Here is a 13,642-nt window from a genome sequence, read left to right as displayed (position 1 = left end):
CTAACATAGAATGCTAATAAATCATAGAAGCACTGAAGGCAATGGTCATTAATGAAAGAAGAAATCATTTACTACTGGTGATGATTGTACATGAAGAATATGCATCTTCCAGGTGGAGGTTAAAGTTTTTGATGAAGAGAAAAAATTGTCTCTGTCTCTCTGTCCTTCCATCTAGCTATCTATCCATCCATCTATCTGAATGCACTAACACATGTAAATATGTACATGTAGCTGTAGATATATCTATGTGTGTCTATCACGTGTACACATATATCTATATTGTCTTTATAATAAAAACTAAGGACTACCCTTTTAAAGCCGTACATTAATTAAAATGGATTTTTGCTCCTTTGTTCAGAATGACAATGAAAGAATGAATGTTTGATAGGGTTTAGTGTGCCTCTAAAACATATTGGATCAGGTAAATCTGAAAGAAATTGAGTTCTGCTTGAATGATTAAATATCTTTTTTATTTAAAACAAACTTTTTACATGAAGATTGATGCTGAACACGTGTAACTAAAAGGACACCAACATCTGTACACACACACAGTTGAAAGATTTAAGATAGTTACAGGGATGAATTTAAAACATGTTGCTAAGTCAATTCAAGCAAATGAAAATATATCCTAATGTATTTCTACTCACTGAATGGTTAGACCATGTTCCTCGCTGACACCGCTAAGCAGAGACAGTAGGCCAGAGGACCTTTCATGGTCCCGCCCAGCTCCGCGGTTCAGCTTCCTCTTCCCCTTTCTGAGTCTTTCTTCACACTGACCAGGACTATATGTGCTTTTAAAGATTTACCACTGTGAAAGCCCTCAGAGTGCACAGGTAAGTATTTAAAGTTGTGGTTTTAAAGAATTCATTTAAAATTAGACCTCATTAGTTCCTATGGATTTTTTTTTATAGCTTTACTTTCTATTAAGTCAAATGATGTGACATTGTCACTTCTGAGGGTTGCAAAGATCAAGTAGCTGAAATTTCTTAAGGCAGAGTCATAGGTAAATGTAGAAATGTTTTCTCTGTATTTTGTGTTCTTCTTGGGTTATTATGTTTGTTTGTTTGTTTTTTCCTCAACAGTCGGAAGCAGCAGCTTTAGTCCAAGACCAACTCACCAGTTCTCTCCACCACAGATTTATCCTTCCAAGTAAGATGTATTTTCTCTCAATCAATAAATAACTTTTCCAAGTAGACTTTTACTTTATTTCAAGTCATGTCTGTGCCCATATGTTACATCTTCATTTAAATAAAATTCTGTTTCATAGAAGCATAAATTAATTTATATACACAAATTTGTATTGAGCATCTAGTAAACACACTGAAGTGCTTTAGTGCTTTGTCTGTTATTTTTGAAAGTTTGACTTTAAGATATGCTCTTTAACTGGAATTTGTGATGTGGTTGTTAATTGCATGTTTCCATCTAATGCATGGGCTTTCTATTTTCTGTCATTTCTGACAAATAGCAGACCATACCCACATATTCTCCCTACCCCTTCCTCACAAACTATGGCTGCATATGGGCAAACACAGTTTACCCCAGGAATGCAACAAGCCACAGCCTATGCCACGTACCCACAGCCAGGACAGCCTTACGGAATTTCCTCCTATGGTGAGTAATCTGCTTGTTTTTGTAGTACTAGCCATCGTGTATGTGTGTGTCTAAGTGGGACTTAAAGATTGTTGATGTTGGCCACATGAGAAAGTGTTGTCTTCTTTCCTGTCTAAATTCTTAATATGATGAGTTTTAGTGAGCACTGTAAGAGCTGAAGTCTTATCTTGAGGTCAGAGGTGGCAAACAGGTTTCATGGGTCATATGCCCTCTCATTCTCTTTTTTCTCCACTTATGTCTATCCCAGCTTTTGGCTCTGGAATCCAAAGTATTTTTGTGCATATTTGTGATAAAACTTCTGTCAATGAAGTCTTTTGGGGTGCAGATCCATTTCCTATTTATCAGATGCCTTCTCCTGATTAGGAAAGTACACAGGGAGCTCAACAAGCTCTCTCTCTGAACTTAGGGGGTGGCTGTCTTATCAAGTTTCAGTATTATCAACCATTAGGAAAAGTGATCTATGTATCACCGCCTGGACTGCACTTTGAAGAAGGAAATCAGGAAACATTTAAAGCTCACATCGCCCTTTATTCCATCCCACCTGGAGATTATCTTTATTTTGGTGTAATTTAATTCAATTGTTGCAGGGTCAATACCTGTAAATGAAGAATAAATCCAGCCAAATCTCAAAGTTCCATCTAAAAAAAGTCTTCAAATTTCAAAATACCTTTTCTTCAATGGAGTTGCAATCTCAGTTTTAAACACCTGAAACAAATACATGAGTTATTTATTAAAAGATAAGTCATTTATTAAAAGATAAAACTGATGATCAAGAAAAAGTACATGGACTGTTGAAGGAAAGGACTGATAGAATAATTATGTGATATATGTAGCATATTAATAACTGTATATAGCATTATATTAATAATTGAAAGCTTTTATCTGCTTTACATAAAAATAGCTATATATATATATATATATATATATATATATATATATATATCTTATAGAACTATGGAAAGAAAAGTCTAAATCATATGTAACTGCAGCTTTTGTAATTTCATTTCAAAACAGGACTAAATATTATCTAACTAGGTATCTTTAAAGCAGACTTTAGAAATAGCCTTAAAATGGGCTTTCTAAAGATAAATTTGATTTGTATAATTTTAATCAAGGTTTCTCATAATATGAATCAGACTTATCTATAATTTTCTTTTTAGACTACTCATGATAAAAGAGGAAAATATCTGTAATCTAAATTTTACAACTGTTATTTCTAAAATGAGTCAAGTAATATGAGTCAGGGCAGTCTCCAATTTATATGCTCCAATTTTATTGATAAGATTATTTGAATGTAAGTGTATTTTTCAGAGTGTGCAATACTAAAGTACTATCAGCCTCCCGCTGATGATGTTGTCACACCTGATACTGCCTAAAGCTCTTGGCCTTGCGCTTGCTCTTTTTTCCCTCTTTCTCATTCAGTTGTGGTAGGGTTTGGGCATCTTCTTTTGCTAACTTTTGGGCTGATATTAGAGTCCTTCAATTCTAAGCCATTCGTGAACTGTCCTTGCCACCTGAGACAGCTGTTTCAGTAGAATGATAGGAGCAGAGGGTGAGAGGAAAAGCAAATCAGAATTTTCAGGGTGAGGGTAAAGATTTGCAGGTGCTAAGTGAGGCTGGGGAGGTGATGGCAGCAAGCTGAACAGTTAGGGCTTCATTCCCAGCGCTTCCATGGTTATAAACCTCCTGGGAGTCAGCCTCAGTCCTTAGCATTTGCCTGATTATGCTCATTTTGCTCTTTTAGGTCCTAGAGTATGAGCTTATGGACTTGTGACCCAGTGGTTTTATTTTTCTTGAGCCAGGGTATTGAAACATATGGCAGTATTTTCTCCCTTGGGTTATTCATAGAAAAAAGAAAACATAGTTTAGGATTTTTTAGTACTAAGAGTCCATGTGTAGATAATTTTAAAGACTTTAAGGATCTATGCTCACTGACTTTTACATAGATTTGTAGATTTGTTTAAAAATAAGCACATCCTTTCATGGTGAGAATAGATCGTGGAGAAGAACAATGTGTTATATTCTTTGATGGATCTGCTTGGAGTTTAGCGGAGAAGTGAGTTTGCTGCCTTGTGTGTAGAAACTATGGGGCAGATGTAGCTCTGAGTACATTCTACTCATTCCTGCTTTTGTGCACCAGTTCTCAACCTGAGCTCCCTGGCTAAAGGGTACAGGTGAAACTGGAAGCAAATCAGTATAAACTCACATAGAGAGAGGAGGAAAAAGTTCCTAATGATGGTAGCATGTAAGAAAGAGAGTTTCTGGAGCCACGAAACCACCCATCTCGGCAGGGTGTTGGCAGTGATCGCTTACTTGAGTTGGTTATTTACTGCTTTGAGAATGCCTGCACAGTCTGAAAAAGTCAGGTTTACAAAAGTGTTAAGGTTAAGTATTAAATGTTCAGACCATTATGAGGGTGCTGAGATACTCCACAGATTAGAGTAAGCTCTCTTAGCCAATTGATAGATAGATTCTTCCACTGCCTTAGGACAACTACCAAACTTTCTTCTACTGGTGAAATTCCGCTAAAATGGATATAAACAGTAAGACTAGAGTATTCTAGATCCTAAAGATATCGTTTATCTTAAATACAAAGCTAAATTATTCAGAAATGTGAATGCTCTTGGCTGGAATGTTCCTTCCTGTCTCTGTGGAAATCAAGGACAGTTGTTAACTTTCAGGACTGTCTTTAATTGTGATTCAGAGCTGAGCCACACTCCTCAGTACTGCCCACCCAAGTCCTGAAGTTGGGATGGCAGCTTAGTCCTTTGGGAAGTCTTCTGGGGCCCCAAATATATTGTTTTCATATGATCATGTGGAAGCCTAAATTTGTTTTTGCATAACTACAACTACAAAACCCCATATACAATCCATATAGCTTTTAAATATGTAAAAGCAAAGTCTGCTTTAGACTAAATTTAAAACAATTGTATTTGATGATTTGAAAATGAAACAAAAAAGGAAGTAGTGACCAACTTCACTTGTTATAAACAAAAATCACTGCTATTTTATAGGATTCAGTTCTTTGATACCCTGCGTCTTTTATGCTTGCTGTCTGGATCTAGATACTTGAGGTGGTTTGTTGGGGTTTTTTTTAATCTTGCTGTTTAGTTCTTCATCCAGGATTGCTTCCTCTGACCTAAAAATGAGTTGTGTGCTAGCTTCAGCTTTGTTGCAGAAGTAGAAAGAAAGAAAAAAGACAAGCCAGAGACTACAGCTCTAATTAATGAGTTTTTAAACCAACAGATTTTAATTCAAAATAGAAACATTGGAATGGTTTGGCTAATATTTAATAATGGCTATTTCTTGACTATGTAGAAGATAACCTTTCTAAAACAACAAAATTAAGTATAAAAACTAAATCTCTCTAGTTATTTCCTATAGACAGATGCAAGAAAGGAAGAGAAACTCATGTAAATGGATATTCAAATATGTAATTATCACTAATTAATTGATTCATTAATTTTTTGACCAGCTCAGCCCACCCCGGGGGTGGGACTGGCATGGCATGTGGTGCCAGGGATCAAACCATGGTCCCTGAACTTTGCCTAAGCTTGCCTAAGCAGGCACTTTAGGCTGCTGAGCTATCTCACCGGCTCCTCTCCTTAATTTAAGCTAGAGTTGTACTTTATGACTTTATATACTTCATGCATTTCACTGTATGCACGTATGCCTTATTACTGAGCTAAAACTGGGAAGCCTTTGTGACTGGACAGTCATATGTGTGGGAGGGTATTTTTCTGTATTTACCAGCTTCTGAAAATGAACAGATAGATAAGCTGTCACTAACTGATTTAGGTGCATTGTGGGCAGGCATCAAGACTGAAGGTGGATTATCACAGTCGCAGTCACCTGGCCAGACGGGATTTCTCAGCTATGGTACAAGCTTTGGTACTCCTCAACCTGGACAGGCACCGTATAGCTACCAGATGCAAGGTCTGTATATATCTGACATGGCTGTGTTCTTTGACCCTGTAGGCTGACAGCTGATGTCTAAAGTTCAGTCTGATATTTCCTTCAGATAGCAGATGATGATGGCAAAAGGACTAGCCTCAAAGATAGGACTCTACTTATAGTTTGCCTCTTTACTCACCAGCTCTCTGGACCTAAATATCCATATTTATAGCATCAAGGAGTTAGGCTGAAAAACCTCTAAGTTTCCTTTCCAAAAGATCTAAAATTTCTTGTGAAAGCCAAATTTTTCACTTTTGTGTGGTGCAAAACATTGCTCCATGGTACATGCTGAAAAACTGCTACACTCTGTGTTATCAAACAGTGTTCCTAAATGGACTATCTTCATTTTTGTGCTAAAGTATGGGTTGAAAGGTACCAATAATATCTCTGATGCATCGAATGTGGTATGTGTTAATTTAATAATCTATCCTAGATCAGTAGTTGAGTGTTACAACTCCTCTGTGGATCCTCAAGATAATGCTGGTGGGGTATAATTCAGTGGAACATTTCCTGCCTGGCAAGTACAAGGTCCTGAGTTCGATTCCTGATGCTTCCCCTTACCCCCCCCAAAAAAAGATAATAATGCTGAGAAGAGTCCTTCATTTGTGTTTTTGAAACTGTAGAGAAAATGTATAATGCAAATACAAATTAAATGGAATAAAAACTGAGAGTTCATACTGTCAAAGCTTTTTCAGTAATAGATAGGTATTATTTATCATTAGCAGATTGTTATTATGCATACATATCTGTACAACTTTTGAAAATGTCATATGTAATTTAAGTATTCTCCTAATATCTTTATTTTAACTACAGATCAATGTAACAAATCATATTTAATGTTCTAATAGTGCTGTCACAATTTAACTAAGTCTCTAATATCATTTGATTTATAGTTTTCACTTTTTTTTTCATTTATGTATGGTACAGGGTCTCACTATGCAGCTTGGACTCATGATCCTCCTGTTTTCAGCCTCCCCAGTGCTGGGATTATAGGCATGTGCTACTATGCCTGGACTCATTCACTGGCTCAGCACACCATGGAGCAGGGATGGCCCAGCATGCAGGAGCAGGAATCAAACCTTGGTCTCTGCACTTGTCAAATCAGGCACTTAGTTCACTGAGCTATCTCACCAGCCCTAGTTTTCACTTTTATATCTATGATCTTATCTTTATTACATTAACAACAGTATCACTTCAAATGCTGTTTTTCTCTATTACCATTCTGTATTCTTTTATTTTATTTTTTCCATAATTTTATTGAGAGACAAATAGCAATGAGACAGTTTCAAATCAAATTGGATGTATTCTTTTAAAAATAATAATATTCATTACATACAGATTAGAAAATACAGAAAAATGAAAATACAGTAATATATCCCATAAGTTTGTATTATATATTATTACATTCTTCTAGTTATATAGTATAGGTCTATTTTATAATCCTGTATTGCACTCTCTTATGTTCAGTAACAAATATATTGGGACCATCTTTTCACATGGATCAGTTCTTTTCTATAGCATAATTCTAATGGCTACATGATGTTCATAGATATATTCTATTTAATCCTCTCTTATTGGACATCTACAGTAATGCTATTCATAGCTTAACCACATTTTAAATCATTGCTTTATTCCTTTGGAAAAATTTTAGTTTAAGATTTTTAGGTAAACTGGTTCACACAGTTTCTGATATGTTTACGCAAAGAAGGACTGTGTATTAGAGTGCACAAACTGGGTATTATCTTTGAAAGAATTGACATTTTGACAGTACAAGATCTTGTTTTAATATCCATTGTTTTAAACGCGAGGAGATAAATTATTTTCTTCTTTTCATTGGCACTGTTTATCTTATTATTTCTTTTTTGTATTGTTTCTGTTTTTTCATACAGGGTCTCACTATGTAGTTTAGGCTGGCCTTGAACTCACTAAGTAGCCCAGGCAAGTGTCAAACTTGTGGCAATCCTCCTGCCTTAGCCTCTGGAGTATCTTAGTATTTGTTACACTAAGATTCATAATCTTTTATACTGTTCTATAAATATATTCCCAGTTTATAATTTTTTAACTGTTAGCAAGCTAGGTGTTAAGTTTTATGAGCCAATAGATCTTATTCTTTTCGCATTTGATAGTATATTTGGCATAAAAACACCTTCATTGTAAAGTTTTGATATATTTGATGGCTATAAAATGAAAACTTTTCTGTAACAGGGAGCATTTATTATTAGAAAGATGCTACTTATGTGTCTGATTCCGAAGCATTCAGGCTACCTTAGGAAAGAACTAAGTTTCTACACATGCTGTGCATCAATTGAGCAAAGAAACAAGAATAGTGGCAGAGTGACTTCGTTAATGAATTTAACAGTCTTAGGGTTGAGTAATGAAAGAAATTGTAAGTAAAGGTCTGTTGAATCACAGAACGGTCATTCTCAACAGGGAGAAAGACAACCATATAATTGTAAATTTTTTTCAGGAGTTGAGAAGGAATAAATAGGTTGCTGTGGCACAGGACCGTTGCCCACTGGACAGGGGCTGCTTCTGGAGGGGAAGCAGTCCTCAGGGTGGAGGCTGAGGAGGTGTGCACGTGAGCAGGGCTGGCTCCTGTGTGGTTCTGGGGCCAAGTCTATCTGCAGCTCTGGGTTTCCAGGGCACTGTGAGCTAAGTGCAGAAACTGGGAGTTCTCATTTAAAAATTTTCATGTTTGGTCAGTAGTCAATTTCATGTTTATTATTTTTTAAATGGACTATAATCTTTTTTTAGTTCATGCTTTCAGCAATGTGCTATTAGTTTATTTTTCTCTATTGTTAACTCATAAAGGAGTGGAGTGTCTCTTACTTGAACAGCTTGAAATCAGAAATGTTTTTGATTTCAGATATCTTCAGATTTTTAGGATATTTGCATAAACATAATGAGATGTTTTAAACAAGAGAACCAAATCAAAACATGAAATTCATTGTGTTTCATGTACACCTTATATACATAGCTCAAGGGTAACTGATAGCTCATTTCTGTGTTGGGGCCTGCCACATGAGGTCGGGGGCAGGGGGAATTTTCCATTTGTGTTGTTATACTAACACACAGGAAGTTTCAAGTTTTGGAGCATTTGTATTGGATCATTCTTCTTTTTTTAGAATTTTCAATCAGTTTTATTTACTTTCGTGTATATGTGTATGAAAAAAAGACTTTTTTTTTTTCTTTCATTTCTCTTTTTTGACAAGTATTGCTGTGAACTGTCCAACAGCCTGGAATCTGGCTGAAGGATTGTGAAATTGGTAGATTTTTTAAAAATGTCTTTAGTACAGGCTCTACAGGGTCTTACTACACAGATCGAATTCCTAGTGATCTTCCTGTTTTCAGCCTCCCAAGCGCTAGGATTATAGGCGTGCACCACCACACCCAGTCTCAGTCACGGTCTCAGCACACCTCAGGGGTAAGGCTGGCACAGCGTGCATGGGATCAAACCCTAGTCCCTGAGTCTGCCTAATCAGGCACTTTAATCTGATGAGCTATCTGGCTGCCCTGAAAGTACTTTCTGATTAATAATTCTTTGCCTAATTATAGGAGTGTTTCTACCTCTGAGTGTCCTTTCAATAATTTTTTTGAAAACATAATTTCTATGTATGATGTTATTTTTGAACTTCTTCAAATTCTACTACTCCTATAAGAATCATGGCCAGTGATTTTGGTTTGTATCAATTCCATCTTACAGCTGGACTCTTGAATAAGGGTGCATTTATTTTGTCATCTGGGTACTACAATCTTCCACCTCTACATATATATTTGTGTATGTGTTTGTATGTATGCATATACATATGATATAATTAAAATTAAACATTCAATGTATAGTAAAATGCATGTTTAAATTTTTTTTTTACCAACAAATAGAATTTTAATAGCTAGCTCTAATTAGTGTTCTAGCATGAAAGGAAAATTACCATCAAAAAGATCACACATTTATCTGTACATCATACAAAAAAAGGAGAAGAGGGGAATGGGAGAAATAAGAGGAAGCAGCCAAGAACCTGATAAAGAATTAGAAGAGCTGCAAAGCTGTGTTGGCCGCAGTAGTGACGCTGTTGGTAGTGGAGCAGGTGGGAAGCACAGAAAAGGCTTCAACAAAATGTAGTGGTAGGAAAGAAAGAAAATCAATTAGGTCCACCCTGTGCCTCACTTACCTGGTAGTCACATTTCTACTTTGAGTGAAGGAATGAATAGCGATAAAGAGAAAATGGTAGGTATTTAAAGTGAAATTTAGCTGAGGTGATAGGGATATGATAAGCTTTGCTATGTGGAAGTGAAAGACTATAGCGCCTATTGGAAGACTAGTGGCTGACACTTATGCACACTTTTTATGTGCCAAAGACTACTTATTATACTTATCTTGTATACAGTGTCTCATCTATTGTCTCACTTTTTTTACAACTCTGAATTAATGGCTTTAAAGAATATGAGCCTAAAATACTGCAGAATATATGAAGTGAATTTAGCATTGAATTCATAGCAGTAAATTTATTTTCTATAACATGAGCAGTTATGCAAGGATTGCAACTCAAAATCCAAATGGAGAACAGTCTGATTGCATCATGTTGAAAACACAACTAACTACAGTACCTCTTGAAAACTACAAAAAGCCACAATGTAGTTGCCTGTAGTGTTTGTATTTAAGGATAGAGGTGCCCTTTAAAACTGAGATACTGTATTACACAGCTGGTGATATAATTAGTCATTGGTTTATTGCTCATGAAGTTCTAGAAAAAATGTTTAGAGAGCTCATTTCCAAGCACTGTTTGTGCTTTCACACATTCACAGTCCTTAAGGAACAGATTTATTTGGCAGAGCCTGACCACTTCACATTGTGGAGCCTTGGGAACTGGGCCAGCCTTGCTTAGTGCCCACATTTCACCCAAATGATCCTTCTGGACACTTGTATTCCAACCCTTCTATTCAATGCTTCTGTCATAGCAGGCAAGCTTCTGTCACAGTGGCTTGGACCACTTTAGGCCAAACAAGGAAGAGATAGATTTTAGTTTCTCATTTATTAACCCTGCAAATACCACAAACTAAAATCTCAGTGATCAGGAAATCTAATTGCTTTCACATTTGCTGCAGATTACTGAAAAATTCTGTTCTCCTTGCTTCCTTTTGTAAAACAAGTGAAAGATTAGAAATTTAAATTTAGCTGAGAAAGACAGAACTGTTCTTGTTCATCGACAACTTCAGAATTCACCCTAAGGAAGTGAAATCCTTGCCTGTTTGTTTTTGATATCTGCTTGTCTTCCAATGTTAGCCTTAATATTTTCTGAAAGAAGATTTAGAATGGTCTGCAGAAGTTTTTCCTCCACACACCACTAGCAAACTCTCCGCAGAAGCACTAGCTGAAGGAATACATGTAGAAGGAAAAAGATCTTGGAGAACCCAGGTTAATTGTGCAGAAAATGTACATGGTGTTTTGTATGCTACTCACTAAGCAAAGGGTGTTATGTGTGAGTTTATGTGTGCCTGTGCGTGTGTCCACCCACATATGTACACACAGAGTAAGGAAGCTACTTGGGAACAGTGAGTGTAGCCTCAGATTGGTTGATCAACTTTACAGGCTAACTGTTCAATATGTGATAAATACCCTTTATTCTCTATTTCTGTAAAAAGGCAACTGACTTGAAACAAGTTCTTATTTATAACTTTTTTTAAAAAAATGCAAGGTCTGGAGACATCAGTAACATCACTACCTACATAAATCCCACACACCAGATAGATAGTTCATCCAACATGGAAAATAATAGATCGTTCATAGTGATAATTCTGAATCATACGGTAAAATGAAATTTTTCTTAGTAATGTGTTGGAGGTAAAAAAAAAAGTGTGTCTTTCACTTGCAAAAGATTTTATACACATGAAAATAAAACATTAAAGTGAAGTTGTATCACTTACTTACTTAAACCTTGGCTTTGTTGAAAACCCAAATCCATAATTGTGTTCTTTTGATTCTACACTGGTGAAGGTAATGATCATCTTCATTTATACTTTTATCTGCAGTATCTATCACTATCTCTGAATATACAAGTGATTGCTAACTATGGAGTGGCTTATGGCCCAATTAAAGTTAGAAAATAAGATTCATAAAGGCTGTAGTAATCTTTACTTGCAAAAAAGAATTTTGGATATAGCATAATAAAGAATTCAGTTAATAACTAGTAGCGCATACCTGAAATCCCAGCACTTTGGAAGGCTGAGGATAGAGTATCACAAATTTGAGTTTTGCTGAGAAACTTAGCAAGACCCTTCCTCAAAATAAAAAAGGCTGTGTATGCAACTTAGTGCAAAGGGCCTTGGCTTCAATCCCCAGTACTGTACGAAGAACATAAGAAGGAAAAAAACCAAAAACAAAACAAAAAAAAAAAACCACAGTCTTCCCTAATCGGTAATTGAGAGCTAGTTGGAGACATCTCCACCACAGCAGAGGTACAAAATGCTTCACGTGAGCATTTTGTCACCCTAGAGGGGCAGTGGTAGTGTGGGGCATTCTGTCATTCTGTGGGAAGGAAGGTGTCAGGCTCTGCCAGAATAGATGCAAGGAACTGCACAGTTGTACTAAATCTACAAGCCCTGGAAGTTCTACTTTGTTTATTTTCCTTTAGGTTTTATTGCTCTCACTTAGAGAAAAAACAATCCAAATTCTAACTCTATGTATACATTGTTTGTTCTGCCAAAGCGATTGATAATCAAACTAAGTCAGGATTGGGGTGTGCAAAAGGATTTGTGGAGGCTGCTGTCCACGCCGCAAGTGTCCATGTCTCATCCTGAAGCAAGAGTAGTCTAATAACATCACCCTGTTGTGTTGATCTCCTGACTATAGCTTTTCAAATATATCGTTGAACTGTGCCAGTTATCGGTGGTGATTTTGTACTTCAGTAAAAGGTACTATTGTGCCTTGAAAGTTTTTCCTATCTACAGATAGATTTTTCTAAAAGAATGACTCTGAAAGATAGAGTTTGGGTAAAATATTTATTAAACCTTTTCACAATCTGCTATGATAAAACTGACCTGATAGGGTTGAGACCGGAGAGTCACCACTGATGTTTGTACCTGTGTGCTTGTGTTCTCTTAACTGCTTTACAAGTCAACTCTTTTGTTCATTCAGTCACTCATTCTTTGGTAATGGGAATCGAACTTACAACTCATGCATCACAGGCAGGCGCTGTGCCACTGAGCTATATCCCTGACCCTATTTTGTTTCTGCCATTTTTCAAAACTCCAGATTGTGTTTTGCTTTTTTCTAGGTTCATTTTTGTTTTAAATGTACCATTCTATTTAAGTTATTTGGCATCTTGTGTTATTGCAAGTGGTAAAAATTTTATGTAAATCTCTTGAAATTCAGGCGTAGTAATAATTTGTGACCAATACCAACTTTGTTTTCTACTTGAGTTACTTTAATTAAGATATACAGGGCTGTATCAAGAAAAATGAGTATAAAGGCTAGTGACCTTTATTATCTAAGTTCAAATTTTCTTTGAAAATAAAGTAGGATGCAAAGTGAAACTGGGTACCTGAGGATCCACCTTTTCCGGAAGGGGAAGGCTCTGCTTCTCAGTAGCCCATCTGGCCTCCAAGGCTTCCCCCAGGGACCCATACTGAGTTCTGCCCATAGATCGTGCCTGTTGATGGACATAGCCCATGGCGAAGAGGCCGAGGAAGGAAAGCAAATGGACTTCTGTGAAAATACACAAGGGACAGACAGCATCCTGTTTGCTGAGTAAGTGCTACGAAGCGCTCTAAAACATGGAAGTACAGACAGGCCCCAGCAGGATCCAGCGTTCTTACGTTGGCTGGGATTCTGGTTTTTAATGTGATTCCTGTTCTCTGTGAAGCAGATCTTTGACCTACATGCTGCTCCATTTTTTAATAAATAGTTTTTTGAGGTTATAACAGGGCATTGTTTTCTAGGCCCGATCCCACTTAAAATGTTGATTTAATATCTTAAATTATGTTGTAAATCATATATAGTATAGGCTGCACTCTTTTATCTATATAAAAGTAGTGGAGATGTATGAATACAAACTTTTGGAGCTGGTTTGTTTTTGAACTG

General features: G+C 36.4%; 1 protein-coding gene across 5 annotated transcripts in view; it reads left to right on the top strand.

Annotated features, from left to right (window-relative positions):
• Eya1 (EYA transcriptional coactivator and phosphatase 1) overlaps positions 1 to 13,642 on the top strand; it is a 163,423-nt gene that overhangs the window by 37,229 nt on the left and 112,552 nt on the right. The window contains exons 5-7 of one of the 5 annotated variants that reach the window (XM_023722405.1): positions 1,083 to 1,149; positions 1,466 to 1,611; positions 5,410 to 5,547. In XM_023722405.1, coding sequence (XP_023578173.1) covers positions 1,083 to 1,149; positions 1,466 to 1,611; positions 5,410 to 5,547 — 351 coding nt within the window. Of the gene's footprint in view, positions 1 to 1,079; positions 1,150 to 1,465; positions 1,612 to 5,409; positions 5,548 to 13,642 lie in introns of those variants that run through there. The other 4 variants (XM_023722403.1, XM_023722401.1, XM_023722402.1 and 1 more) reach the window with 4 other exon arrangements.

Source organism: Octodon degus, unplaced genomic scaffold, assembly GCF_000260255.1.
Source record: "Octodon degus isolate 3935 unplaced genomic scaffold, OctDeg1.0 scaffold00091, whole genome shotgun sequence".
NCBI classification, from domain to species: domain Eukaryota; kingdom Metazoa; phylum Chordata; class Mammalia; order Rodentia; family Octodontidae; genus Octodon; species Octodon degus.
Note: the sequence above shows the minus strand (reverse complement) of the source record. Positions and strands in the feature narration are given on the sequence as shown.